The sequence below is a fragment of the Argopecten irradians genome, chromosome 6, assembly GCF_041381155.1.
Source record: "Argopecten irradians isolate NY chromosome 6, Ai_NY, whole genome shotgun sequence".
NCBI lineage: Eukaryota > Metazoa > Mollusca > Bivalvia > Pectinida > Pectinidae > Argopecten > Argopecten irradians.
Genome location: NC_091139.1, coordinates 7,257,058 through 7,271,341, shown reverse-complemented (window position 1 = coordinate 7,271,341; position 14,284 = coordinate 7,257,058). Strand labels below are relative to the sequence as shown.

At 33.5% G+C, this 14,284-nt stretch overlaps 1 protein-coding gene across 1 annotated transcript in view; it reads left to right on the top strand.

Moving 5' to 3' along the window:
• The first annotated feature begins 136 nt into the window (after positions 1-136).
• The window catches only part of LOC138326174 (HEAT repeat-containing protein 1-like), a 34,495-nt gene continuing 20,347 nt past the window's right edge, over positions 137-14,284 (top strand). The window contains 16 exon segments of the mRNA XM_069272302.1: positions 137-163; positions 910-1,064; positions 2,359-2,575; positions 3,395-3,539; positions 3,859-3,960; positions 4,463-4,720; positions 5,045-5,130; positions 5,467-5,727; positions 6,178-6,505; positions 6,847-6,939; positions 7,529-7,656; positions 7,937-8,127; positions 8,687-8,799; positions 9,247-9,390; positions 12,250-12,415; positions 13,681-13,823. Coding sequence (XP_069128403.1) covers positions 923-1,064; positions 2,359-2,575; positions 3,395-3,539; positions 3,859-3,960; positions 4,463-4,720; positions 5,045-5,130; positions 5,467-5,727; positions 6,178-6,505; positions 6,847-6,939; positions 7,529-7,656; positions 7,937-8,127; positions 8,687-8,799; positions 9,247-9,390; positions 12,250-12,415; positions 13,681-13,823 — 2,517 coding nt within the window. The 5' untranslated portion in view covers positions 137-163; positions 910-922.

Below are 14,284 nucleotides of genomic sequence, written 5' to 3'. Positions count from 1 at the left end.
CTTAATTTAATGAATGATTAAAATCTATCTATATGAAAATATAATATATTGTGTTAGTTTGCCTTAGTTATATTTTAAAACAACAAATCTTAAAATTAGTTCGAAAACAAATGAAAACACACATTTACTTCCGGTATATTTGGCCATGTGCTTCGAATTTTCGGTAAGATTTTACCACCAAATACATGACATTTTTACTATATTTTATTACTTGCATAGGATGTGTACATAACATCATGATTTTTATAGTCAATCTATACCGAAAAATGTCCCAAATAGATAAGACACATGAATAATCGAACACATGAAAACATAGAAAACGTGTACAGAGGCGGATGGGTACGAACAGACCAGGCAACAACTAACCAACAATGGCAACAATGTTAGGGATACTTTCCGTACAGCACGACGAGACACTTTTTGAAAATAAAACGTATCAGTCAGCAAAACGTCTGATAAAAATAGTCTGATCAATGACCTCTGAGTCTCATGTTATTGGGATTTAACACCCCAGGCCCTACATGTGTGAGTTGATGGATTCACCAGTGAAAAAAAATCAATTGCAGCAGATAGAAATATGTACTGTGCTTTCTGTATTCAACCCATGTTATGCACGACACTAAATATAGCTTAATAAAAAATTAATTTAAAATAGTTTCTTTTTATTTCTTTTCCTTTTGCTTCCTTTAAGAACAAGGGACACTCTTCTAGATACAAAAAGATTTATTTAAAAGCCTGATTCACAATAACATATAACATTAGCTACCAGAGCTGTTTTCCGAAATTTCCGTATTTATCTGTGTGTATTGCATAAACAAGAACATACATAAACATAATTTGGTAAGGCTAAGTATTAGTTCATACTTTGTAGATACTCTGACTTTAATTGCTTTCATTTATATTTTGCAGGACACATAGAACAATGACATCTCTAGCTAAACAGTTGGAGAGACTTGCTGTCCCCCACACTCAGGCAGTATATGGGGAAGACCAGAAAAAGAAATCTCTTCTGTTTGATCCCTCAGAAGCAGCCTCTATAGATAAAGAGACCTTTTATAATTTAGGTTTGTTCAGGTTTTAATTTTTTGTACTCTAAATTTCTTAAAAATATGCCTTAACTTGTGTTGGTGATAAAAATTCTTCAAGTCAGTCTGTAGCATGATATGCAAATATAGAATTTGTTTAACACATGTACTTTCAAACTCAAAAGGTTTGACCATATATATAGATATAACAAAAACCTTTGGTTGATTAATTCTCTTAAAAAAATATATAATTGCAAAATCCCAAAACCGAACCTTCTCAAAACCGATCACCTCTAGAAACCGAACATGGATGTCATGTACGGAATGAATTCCTCTTTATTAATAGTATATAAAACTTCCCAAAACCGATCCCTCCCAATTCCGAATACCGGACCGATTTTAAGATCGGAATAGTCAAATGTAACTAAAATACACTTCTGAAAACCGGCCTTACCTGAGCGACACCGATAGATTGCATTGAGGTCTGATCAACCGACCGTGAAATACACACGTACCTGTACCATAGTTGTCGCATGCCATGTCCTGGGGCATGTATACAGGTGTAAAAGCTATAGGTATATGTACACGGTAATTATACCCGAGATGGTGGTGTAATTATTTAATCATGCCTATTGTTTAGATATCTAACGAAGGTCTACCATGTGCACGCGGTTTGTTTACTGTAGGAAAACAAGCAGAGCTAGTAATAAAGAGAAAGTTTCGTATTCAAATTACACGGGTTTTTTTATTTACATTTGTAGTTGTCGGATAACGTAAATTATCTGTATGAAGAAGCCGAAGCCATGTATTGTTTTAGAAAATGACTATGTCATATAATGACCGGCATCGACTGATCATCGTGTAATTAGACCATATAATTTGATTCTTGACGTAACCGGAAGCGATCGGTCGTATGTAGGTTGCAGACGAGAACATCCCCAAGAACATTCACGCAACTAACTAAACTACATTTATAAGCGGTAGCAAAGTCAAGTTTGCTGTAATCCATTCCTTTTAAACGTATGATTTTCTCTTTTGTGATAACATTCACATTAACAATCAATATCGGTCGGTTTTAACGAACACTAGGCATACATGCAGTGCACTAATGTAAAAAACAACTTCCGATCGATTAAATCCGGATCGTGATGATCGGTATTCGGTTCACTTCTCCAAACCGAACCCTCTCTAAACCGGCCGAAATTATATGCACCGACAATGATCGGTTTCGGGAGGTTCCACTGTAATTACAAAATGATTAGACCTATCAGATCCAGTAATTGTTGATCAAATCTTAAAAGAAATAGGCTAATACATGTATTTTGCACTTCAGGTATAAATGGACTGGAGGAGCTACAGGCAATTGATGCTTCCTTCCAAGAATATGAATCTAATCTGTTTGCTGAATCTTCTGTGTCGTTTGAGAGAAGCGTACAGAGCAGTGAAGTAAATGAGCGTCTAAATGAGACTCTTTCCCAGTTCCTACTTCATCTCTCTCCTTATTGTCTACTCAAACCTGCACACAAAGCTCTGGAGTGGCTGATTTACAGGTAAGACACTGTCTGATATTGAAGCTGGTTACTGTAAACCAACTTTCTTTCGTGTGCGATTTACTTTCGCGAATTTTGCGACCTAAGTAAATTCATGAAAGTTCACTCCACAAACAAACATTTATATCATTGATTCTGATAGGAATTTCCGGAAATTTTTTTAATCCGTGAATTTTTATCTTCGCTAACTTGTTTTGAAATAGAAATCGCAAAATTTAATAGCTGCGAAAGAAAGTTGGTTTACAATATATAATATACTGCAGTGTATCTGATCTAAATCGGGTGGCACTAGGAGACCAGCATATTTGACTGATAAAGACAGGTTTCCGGATTATACAGGTACGTAATTAAAAAGGAAAATATCATAAATGAAAGGAAAATGCCATCAAGTAAGTCAAAATAGACAGATCCAGACTACTGGTAGACAAGTGTCAGTTTTGAAAGGTTTTTCATTTGGACAATAATTTATGTTAAATTGTGTATATATATGTCTAATTAATACAAAAATGTAAACAAAATACTTAATTTTCCATCTGTTGTTTGTTGTACAATCAGTATTTAAATCCATATAGGGCATAGTGTCGTGGATTTTGTTTGGGACGTAATTAATTATTTGAAGTACTTTCCTATTGAAATAAAATATGAAATTATTAAGATCAAACTTTTAAATGATAGTAATAGTGTTAATTAAGTAACTTTTGTAACTAAAGAAAAATATTAATTTGTATTCTCCTGTTTTTGATAGAGAGAAAAAATAACATTTGTCAGAGGTGTAGCATCATTAAAATCTGGAACTTTTTTTTTATTCCTGCTATACAGGTACCATATCCACCAGTACAATACTGACCAGCTGGTTATGTGTGTGCTGCCTTATCATGAGAGTAAAACCTTCGTCCGCGTCGTCCAGTTGTTACCTCTCGATTCTAAAACTGCCTCTAAATGGGACTGGCTCAAACAGATACAGGTAAGGCAGTGGCTTTCTTAAATGTCCTAAAAATAAACAAATAAATAAAAAAAACTGATAACCACTCTTCAGAACAATAATTCAATAACAGCTTTGGCATTAAAGTCATGATAAAAAATTAATACTTTATTGTTAGTATAGCTGGTAAAATTCACAAAGACAATATTTTTGCTATTTCATAGGACATGTATTGTAAGTGACGAGGTATATCAAATATACAGATTTTAATAGCCTGTTTGCAAAATTTTGATTTCTTACTTATTAGGTGTTGTCATTTAACGTTAGGTTTATTAAATCTTTTATTGGCAATGATTTTCAGAAATCTGGAGTCCATTTAGCCAAGATGACATTAGTGAATCACTGTCGGACCAACCCTGCATTCCTCTCAACTGTCTGTGATATGGTGTACAATTCAGTCAAGGTAAGGTCATTATAATACCAACTATATACAGTGATTTACTGGACTTATCTAGATGAGACCTGGAATCATAATTTTTCTATAGAACTCGCCAAAATATTGGGAGAACCCTCTATATTATTTTCAACTACATAGTGACCACGTGATAGCACACATTTCTTTGTACTGGGACTAGACAAAATTTGAAAATTTGTGTTCTGGACTTGCTTTTAAAAAATCCTACATAAAATGCTGTGCTTATGAAAGTAATAAGTCAAGTATGATAAAGCTTTATTTTCATTTTACATCCTGTTGACTGCTAGGGTCTTTTAATATATAAATGTCTGACCCAGAGGTGGACTCCTAAACCAATGAGCACCCACCAGCCCCCCACAATGTCAGTGGAATATATTAGACAAGTTTGTACCATTTTATCCATCGAGCTTGTATAATGATAAAGGAAAATACTGATATTTCTCTAAGTGTTTTTATACAGATTATTTCATTGTTTGCTTCAATTCTACAGGTACATATTCAGTACAGCGATAAATTGCCACATTTACGGACCTTGTTTTCTTTCTTCACCACCACGATTATTGGTGTGTTGGACTCTGGGAAGGTCAGGGAGGAGCTTGTCTCCACACTTCTCTCCCACATCAGTCACGGTCTGCGCTCCAAGGTCCTAGACTACAAGGCGGCTGCCTACATGATAACAGCACAGCTTCTGTTCAAGGCAAAACTCCAGAAATCTCTGCTGGATACATTGATGAATGGGATGTGTAAGGTACAGAACCACTCAGCAACATTATCATTCTTTGTACTACACAAACTCTACCCACGGCATCAGGAATGAAGACAGAATCATAATTCTTTCTTTGTAATTGTAAGATTTATTATATTTGTTCTATTTTAGAACACGTACTATGCATATGCTTTTCATATGGAAACTTTTGGTGTTAATAGTGTTGACTTGACACCTCAGAAAATGAAATTAAAAATATAATGATAAATTCAGAAGTAGTTATATCATTGTAGCACCTGTCTGTTCTCAGCTATGTCGTACTTGAACTACAAACAAAATGTTGACATTATTCCTGTTTTGTTGTAGCACCTGTCACCTCAGCTCCTACAGGAAGCTGTCTCCTGTCTGCTCCTCATGTTCCAGACCCAGGATATTTCCAAACTTACCAAAAGGTAACCATATGGTCCAATTTATGTTCTAATGATGGTGTACCTTAATTTCACTCACTGTCTAGAAAAAAGCATTTGATTATCATTTATGTAATGGTGCAGCACTTATTTTGTTAGGTAGGTCTTAACTGTAAATTTTAGGCTAAAAGATGAATAGACTTAATTAATAACTGGTGTAGAATGGTACATATCTAGGAACAATTTTTAGCCTTAAAATTAATGATTTTTAAAAACTGAAAAAAATGTAAGCATCATATACATTCCTCCATTTCTCATTCTTCAAATATTGAATGAACTTTTCAGACGTCTGAAGTGTGTTTTCTTTACTTTCACTTGCAGAGCTTTCAAGCATTTATGTCGCCAGGCAACTATTGTGGACTGTTTGGCCCATATGACTCTCCACTTCAAGGCCGATTCTCTGATACAGACGTTCCTACTGAGGCTGATTCCCTGTGCCGTGAGGGAATACTCTATCCTGACTAGCTCGGGTAACAGTAGTGACTCCGACTCGGGTGGAGGGGTACCCCAGTACCTCAGTCAGCTGTACTCACTCATGTCCAACGCCAGTCTTAGTCAGAGTACCACCAAACTGGCTATCAGGTAAGCACTTATGTCCAACGCTAGTCTAAGTCAAAGTACCACCAAACTGGTTATTAGGCAATAACTAGTGTCCACCGCTAGTCGAAGTCAGAGTACCACCAAACTGGCTATCAGGTAATCACTTCAATCATTTCAAACAATTTGATTAGAATATCTTTTCATATTGATCAATTTTAAGAATATTTTAACTTTTTTCAATGAATTCTCACATTGACTTAAACCCAGTTTTTTTGTGACCTCTTGAAATCTGATTACTGGAGCTTAACTGACAATGTTGATATTGGAAAATAACATACATTTGACTTAGTAGCAACATAAAGGTACTGTGCAGTGACAAAGTAAATATATGGAGTTTGAACACTTTGTTTTTAGATGGCCCTTCAGAGAAATCATTGAGAGCTATCCGAGAAACTTCCTTTATGTATTAATTTTGTTTTTTGTCTCCATCAGAGAAATCATTGAGAGTTATGTGAGATACTGGCCCCGAGTGATTGGTGAGGAGGAGAAATCTGAGTTTGACAGAAGTCTGCGTAGTATCGTACGTCTACTGGAGGGGCGGTACTATACTGTACTGGACGAGGCTGTGGAGGAGGTCCTCTCGGAGACCGAGGATACAGTGGTTAAAGACATTGTCAAGGCCTTCCTCCAACTGTCTGTGGGGGCCATTCAGGGAGATGATGATGAGGAAACCCCGGGCATGTCACTGCTGCTTCTTAACCACCAGAACCGTATCATCAGAAGGGAAACTACACAACGCTTCATCCAGAATATTCAATTTGTAAATTACTCATTTAAAAAATATTACCTGTTGTTCCCTTTCCCATCTTGTTAGACTTCTATAGTATGTCAGGATTCATGGAATTTCATTGATTTTCATGTCTGAGCAACGATTAAAATATACAATCAATTATGTGAAAAATCTTAAGATCAGAATCTTCTCAATGTTTTCTTTTACCTTAATTAAAGGAACTTTATATCTCTTTTCAAGCTTTGTATCTAAAGTGAAATGAAGTCAATATGCTATGTTTTTCAAGCATCGATCAACAGACTCAAAATTTGAAAAGCCATGTCAAATGTTTTTTTTAAATGTTTGAATGTTTGCCAAAAATGTTGTTACAGATTGAGGACCATGACTTTGTGTCGGACACACTAGTGGCTCGTCTACAGGACGATGATATAGGAGTGGTGCACAATGTCCTATCACCTAAACAGGTAATATTGTCCTAACTGCTGAGGTAATCAGTTCTTTAATATATTTTTAAGAGGTTGTATTGTCCAGTCTCAACATAATACCATTAGGGGACCGCAATGGCTGAGTGGTTAAAATGTCCAGACATATTACCACAAGCTCTCCACCTCTGGGTTGTAAGTTGGAATCTCATCTGGGGCAGTTGCCAGTTACTGACCGCTGGTCAGTGGTTTTTCTTTGGATACTTTGTTTTTGCTCCAACAACAAACCTGGCACATCCTTGAATTACCCTAGCTGTTAATAGGGCATTAAACTTAAAAAAATCCCAAAGCCGATTAATACCATTAGTTCATGGCCTTCACTCCTAAGATGTCAGGCAGTTGCCAGGTTTTGGCTGCAAATTCTTAATGGATGGAAGCCAGAGAACCCAGAGAAAAAACACCAACCTACAGTCAGTACCTGGCAACTGACATTCATAACCCTTAGCTTGATTTAAAAATACGAAGTGATGTAAAATGCAGTACAGAGAAAGTAAGATTTATTAAGATTTACTTACTTTATTTGCAAATATGTACATGTAACATTATAATGTTTTTTGCTTTAATTATGAAGGACATCTGGAAGTTTGTTAAAGACCATAGCAAACTGTTAGAGGTGTTGAAGGTGTTAAATACGAAGGCAGAGCAGAACAGATTGTCAGACACTCAGACATTAGAATATCAGAAAATGACAACACAGTGGTGAGTGGTTTAATAGGATATCCGAAACTGTAGAAATCAAAGCTAAAACAAGAGAAATCAAATTTGAAATTTTAAGTCAAATCTGACGCATTAGAAACAAAGTTGAATGTGATTTGTATAAATTATTTAAATATTGGTTATTTGCAAATTACATATCTGATATGGTAAAAGTCTAATTGAAGTGGGAAAGAAAAGAAAAACATATATATTTTTACTTTTCTGTTTATCAGAGAAAATTATGTTGAATCTTTAACTATTGAGAGTCTGTATTGCATTGTAGGAATCAGGTTGAGATGCTGTCCCTGGAGTTGATGTGTAAATGCCCTGTGGAATTTGACGAAAAAGTCCTACCTACAGTGATACGATACTTCTTTACACTGAGTGATGAAGCCACCAAGCTGGAGATTTGTAACTGTGTGCTGGTGTCGCCAGTAGGAAAACGCAACAGTGTACTACAGAAATTTGAAACAAGTAGGTAGAACTCCTTGCATCATTTAAGTTCAGGTATTCTACAGAAATTTGGAAAAAAGTAGGTAGCGATATGTCACATCATCGAAGTTCATTTAACTGTCCTATATCTCTGAAGGGTAATATCTGCCTTTGATTCATAAGCAGGCACATCCTTTTCCAAAGAGTTTCAAAGGAAGTTTTGTTTATTTGATTCCACGTTTTCCTGTATGATTAAGATGTTGAAGACTTGTTTCCCAATACAACTGTGTTGTTACTATCAAGAAAATTGGAATGCCACTGCTGATGACATGTTTTCATACAGGCTTACCCAACTACCTGTAAAATATCAATAAACATAAAATGGATGAGGTGGAGAACAGTATTTCGCATGTCTATCCGGTCATGTATGTCCCATTCCATCATGTCGCATAAAATTCTGTCAGATACATTGATGACTTGCTGATAAAGAACAATTTATTTTTTGTATGAAACCTGACACAAATTATGAAAAGAATCCTTTCATACTTTTTACACTGATATTAATGGATTTTCACAAAGTGTTTATGTTTTTGTTCTGTAGTAACCAAAACTTACAGAAAGGGTAAGAATAAACCAGCAGAGTTTAACCTTGAATGGGTGACCTATCTTGGGATAAGTATGGCTGATTTGGATCAGGATGAAATACTGCGTCTGGTTAGTATGCAACAATGATTTATGGTTAATTAAACGATCGTCCTCCAGAGGGAGAAAATATCTAATTTAAACAGTATATTTGTCTCTTCTTTTACAAATTTTCGGGCTCAGTTACTTCAGCATCATATCAAGAAGTTCAAAAGGGATTTCACATAGTTGGTTTTTATTTCCATGTACCTGAGGATGGCCCCGAGGCGGATAATTCATAAAGAGATTTTTGTGCTGTTTTAAACTATTTTACTTTTTCCATTCTAAATTAAATAATTTGCAGTGGATGATTAAAGTCCAATTTGGGCCTTTTGAAATCAATATCAATAGGTGTTGGATGTCTCGAAAATTGAGGATCATCTCTTTTACGTTACTCTTTATGAAGTCATTTTAAGATTTTACAATAGTAGGTGCCTAGATTTTATCATTGTGTTGATGTCACTGCTGTGTGATTTACAGGTAGATGTTTGGAGCGGTGACTGGAAGTTCAACAGGACCAAGTGTCTGATACTTCTACTTGTAGACTATCTTACAGAGAATACAACTTTCACACTAGATCTGTGCAGTCGTCAGATTGACTTTATTCAGCAAACTCTCACACAGGTAAACACCAACCATATCAGTATGTTTTTACACTAGAGGTGTAAAGCCATCAGTTTCTATAATATGTTAGTATCTAATGGTCATCTTCAATGTTAAAATATAATGGTCATCTTCAATGTTAAAGATGCTCCACCGCTGACAAATGGTATTTTTTCACTATAAAAAACAGGAGCAGACGATTTAGTATTTTTCTTCAGTTACAAAAGTTACTTACTTTACACCATTACCACCATTGAAAAGTTTGAGCTTCTAATTTTACTTCAAGTTAAAAATATGAAAAATGATTAATTGCATCCCGAAAATTTTCTGTGGCACTTTATCCTATATGGAATGAAGTACTGATTGCGCCTGCACCAAAGGCGAAATAAATTATTTTATATTATTTTTTTGTGTTAATTAGCCATATATATACATGATTGAACACAATTATTGTTCAAATGATTAAAATCATTTATGCTCTGTCGGCGGTGGAGCATCCTTAAAATACAATGTCATCTTCAATGTTAAAATATAATGGTCATCTTCAATATTAAAATATAATGGTCATCTTCAATGTTAAAATATAATGGTCATCTTCAATGTTAAAATATAATGGTCATCTTCAATGTTAAAATATAATGGTCATCTTCAATGTTAAAATATAATGGTCATCTTCAATGTTAAAATATAATGGTCATCTTCAATGTTAAAATATAATGGTCATCTTCAATGTTAAAATATAATGGTCATCTTCAATGTTAATATATAACAGTCATCTTCAATGTTAAAATATAACAGTCATCTTCAATGTTAAAATATAATGGTCATCTTCAATGTTAAAATATAATGGTCATCTTCAATGTTAAAATATAATGGTCATCTTCAATGTTAAAATATAATGGTCATCTTCAATGTTAAAATATAATGGTCATCTTCAATGTTAAAATATAATGGTCATCTTCAATGTTAAAAAGATAACGGTCATCTTCAATGTTAAAATATAACAGTCATCTTCAATGTTAAAATATAATGGTCATCTTCAATGTTAAAATATAATGGTCATCTTCAATGTTAAAATATAATGGTCATCTTCAATGTTAAAATATAATGGTCATCTTCAATGTTAAAATATAATGGTCATCTTCAATGTTAAAATATAATGGTCATCTTCAATGTTAAAATATAATGGTCATCTTCAATGTTAAAATATAATGGTCATCTTCAATGTTAAAATATAACGGTCATCTTCAATGTTAAAATATAACGGTCATCTTCAATGTTAAAATATAACGATCATCCTCAATGTTAAAATATAACGGTCATCTTCAATGTTAAAATAAAATGGTCATCTTCAATGTTAAAATTTAATGGTCATCTTCAATGTTAAAATATAATGGTCATCTTCAATGTTAAAATATAACAGTCATCTTCAATGTAAAAATATAACGGTCATCTTCAACGTAAAAATATAACGGTCATCTTCAACGTTAAAATATAATGGTCATCTTCAATGTTAAAATATAACGGTCATCCTCAATGTTAAAATATAACAGTCATCTTCGATGTTAAAATAAAATGGTCATCTTCAATGTTAAAAATATAATGGTCATCTCCAATGTTAAAATATAATGGTCATCTTCAATGTTAAAATTTAATGGTCCTCTTCAATGTTAAAATATAAATGGTCATCTTCAATGTTAAAATATAATGGTCATCTTCAATGTTAAAAAGATAACGGTCATCTTCAATGTTAAAATATAATGGTCATCTTCAATGTTAAAAAGATAACGGTCATCTTCAATGTTAAAATATAATGGTCATCTTCAATGTTAAAAAGATAACGGTCATCTTCAATGTTAAAATATAATGGTCATCTTCAATGTTAAAAAGATAACGGTCATCTTCAATGTTAAAATATAATGGTCATCTTCAATGTTAAAATATAATGGTCATCTTCAATGTTAAAATATAATGGTCATCTTCAATGTTAAAATATAATGGTCATCTTCAATGTTAAAATATAATGGTCATCTTCAATGTTAAAAAGATAACGGTCATCTTCAATGTTAAAATATAATGGTCATCTTCAATGTTAAAAAGATAACGGTCATCTTCAATGTTAAAATATAATGGTCATCTTCAATGTTAAAAAGATAACGGTCATCTTCAATGTTAAAATATAATGGTCATCTTCAATGTTAAAAAGATAATGGTCATCTTCAATGTTAAAAAGATAACGGTCATCTTCAATGTTAAAATATAATGGTCATCTTCAATGTTAAAAAGATAACGGTCATCTTCAATGTTAAAATATAATGGTCATCTTCAATGTTAAAAAGATAACGGTCATCTTCAATGTTAAAATATAACGATCATCTCAATGTTAAAATATAACGGTCATCTTCAATGTTAAAATAAAATGGTCATCTTCAATGTTAAAATTTAATGGTCATCTTCAATGTTAAAATATAATGGTCATCTTCAATGTTAAAATATAATGGTCATCTTCAATGTTAAAATATAAACAGTCATCTTCAATGTAAAAATATAACGGTCATCTTCAACGTTAAAATATAATGGTCATCTTCAATGTTAAAATATAACGGTCATCCTCAATGTTAAAATATAACAGTCATCTTCAATGTTAAAATAAAATGGTCATCTTCAATGTTAAAATATAATGGTCATCTCCAATGTTAAAATATAATGGTCATCTTCAATGTTAAAAGACAAAGGTCATCTTGACAAGTTTTGTCTGATGACAAATGAAAGACATTGAGGAAAACTAGGACTTAAGTATTTAATACAAGTTTAAGTTAATGTGGTGTACTTTAAATAGCCGCATTATTCCAAGCTTGACTTTTGTTTTGTAATTGATAGGACAAGGAAATAAAAAACAAGGAGAAGACGTATGACTGCCTAAAAACAGCAGTGACTAAAGTTTCTGAAAATCTGTACAATCAAAAGTTCATCCCTGAGAACTTCCTACTTACTCTGCTGGACAGAATGGTTCAACGCTTGTCTGGTTTCAAGGACAGCATGCCAAGTAAGTTTTAAAAGATCTGTTGTATTCCCATATGACCAAATAGTTGATAGAAGTACCGGTCAATTCATTATTATAATTTTCTTAGGCACTGTAATTTACCCTTCATTGCACAATTGACCCGAGAACCAATGCACACAAAGGTGTAAAATATACTAAATTGACATCAAAATTCAAAGAGTGATGGTGATTTCAGCTTTGATATTAATACAATATCACATACTCAAGTAATATAGCTGAACAGAAAAGAATCAGTACGGGGGTTTCGAGATCCCAAAATGAGGTGGGTAAAATACAATTTATCATCCATTTGTCCCACCTTCCGGTGGAAAAGACATCACGGAACTCACATCAAATGATTGCATCATTATCAGGGGATTGTTTGACTTATCGACATTATTATAAAATTGTACTTGTTCACATTGCTTTATGATCTCGAAACCCCTGTATTCTGCTACTATTTGCTTTAATGCCTGTTCATATATTTGCAAGCACTTGTGAGCTCCTTGTTTCAATTGCTTGACTAATATTTCAAGTTTTAAGACTATTCTTGTTGGTGTCCATTGTCACCCATGTCACTTCAAAGATAGTATTTCATATTACAATTGATTTTTATGAGTAAAGTGGTCGGTGAAAGATTTTGAGTGATCACAGGGGATTTCGGAAATCTCGAAGTTCTTTTGAAACTTGTGGTCAACATTAAATGAACTGTTACAGTTCTTTTGAAACTTGTGGTCAACATTAAATGAACTGTTACGGTTCTTTTGGAACTTGTGGTCAACATTAAATGAACTGTTACGGTTCTTTTTGGAACTTGTGGTCAACATTAAATGAACTGTTACGGTTCTTTTGGAACTTGTGGTCAACATTAAATGAACTGTTACAGTTCTTTTGAAACTTGTGGTCAACATTAAATGAACTGTTACAGTTCTTTTGAAACTTGTGGTCAACATTAAATGAACTGTTACAGTTCTTTTGAAACTTGTGGTCAACATTAAATGAACTCTTACAGTTCTTTTGAAACTTGTGGTCAACATTAAATGAACTGTTACAGTTCTTTTGCAACTTGTGGTCAACATTAAATGAACTCTTACAGTTCTTTTGAAACTTGTGGTCAACATTAAATGAACTGTTCCTATTAAAAAGTCATTTTGTACAAAGTTGAAAGGATATGTACTAATTTGAAAGGATATTTACTAATTAGATATAAATGTGCATACCTGGAACTGTTAATAGGAATGATGGGTTGGCTAATTGTTTGATTTCAGAGACCAAATTCTGGCATTGTTGTGAAGACTCTGACAATAAGTTAACCTTACTACTGGTGAAGACCTTTAATCTGTTGCTGAAGTCATTGTCTGTGAGCCCATACAGTCACCAGTACAGACAACTTCTCGTGAAGTTCACCAAGGTATGGATATATGGAGAAGAAGATTTCTGGTTCAGTGATCTAAGGCATATAGTTTGTCAAATTACATGTATTTCAAGATCTAAAAAAAAAGATTTTCAAATACTATTCTTGCAGAAGGAGAATATATATTTATAATTCTAAAAGTCTAAATGCCTCTCTCACAAATTTTCAGCCTTATGGCCATTTTCAGGTACATAGAAACACAAGAAAAGCTAAGTGAAATCCATCTTGAGCTTTTTGATATGATGCCGTAGCAACAATAATATCAAAAGGTTTAAGATGGATTTCACCTAGCTTTTCTTGTGTTTCTCTGTACCTGAAGATGGCCAAGAGGCCGAAAATTTGTAAAAGAGACATACATACTGTCTAAGAAATAGATTGTCAAAGTAATATGTTGTGCACTGTACACTACATGTGCATTTGAACTTTGAATGTATTTGTAACCTTTAATTAGATTAACT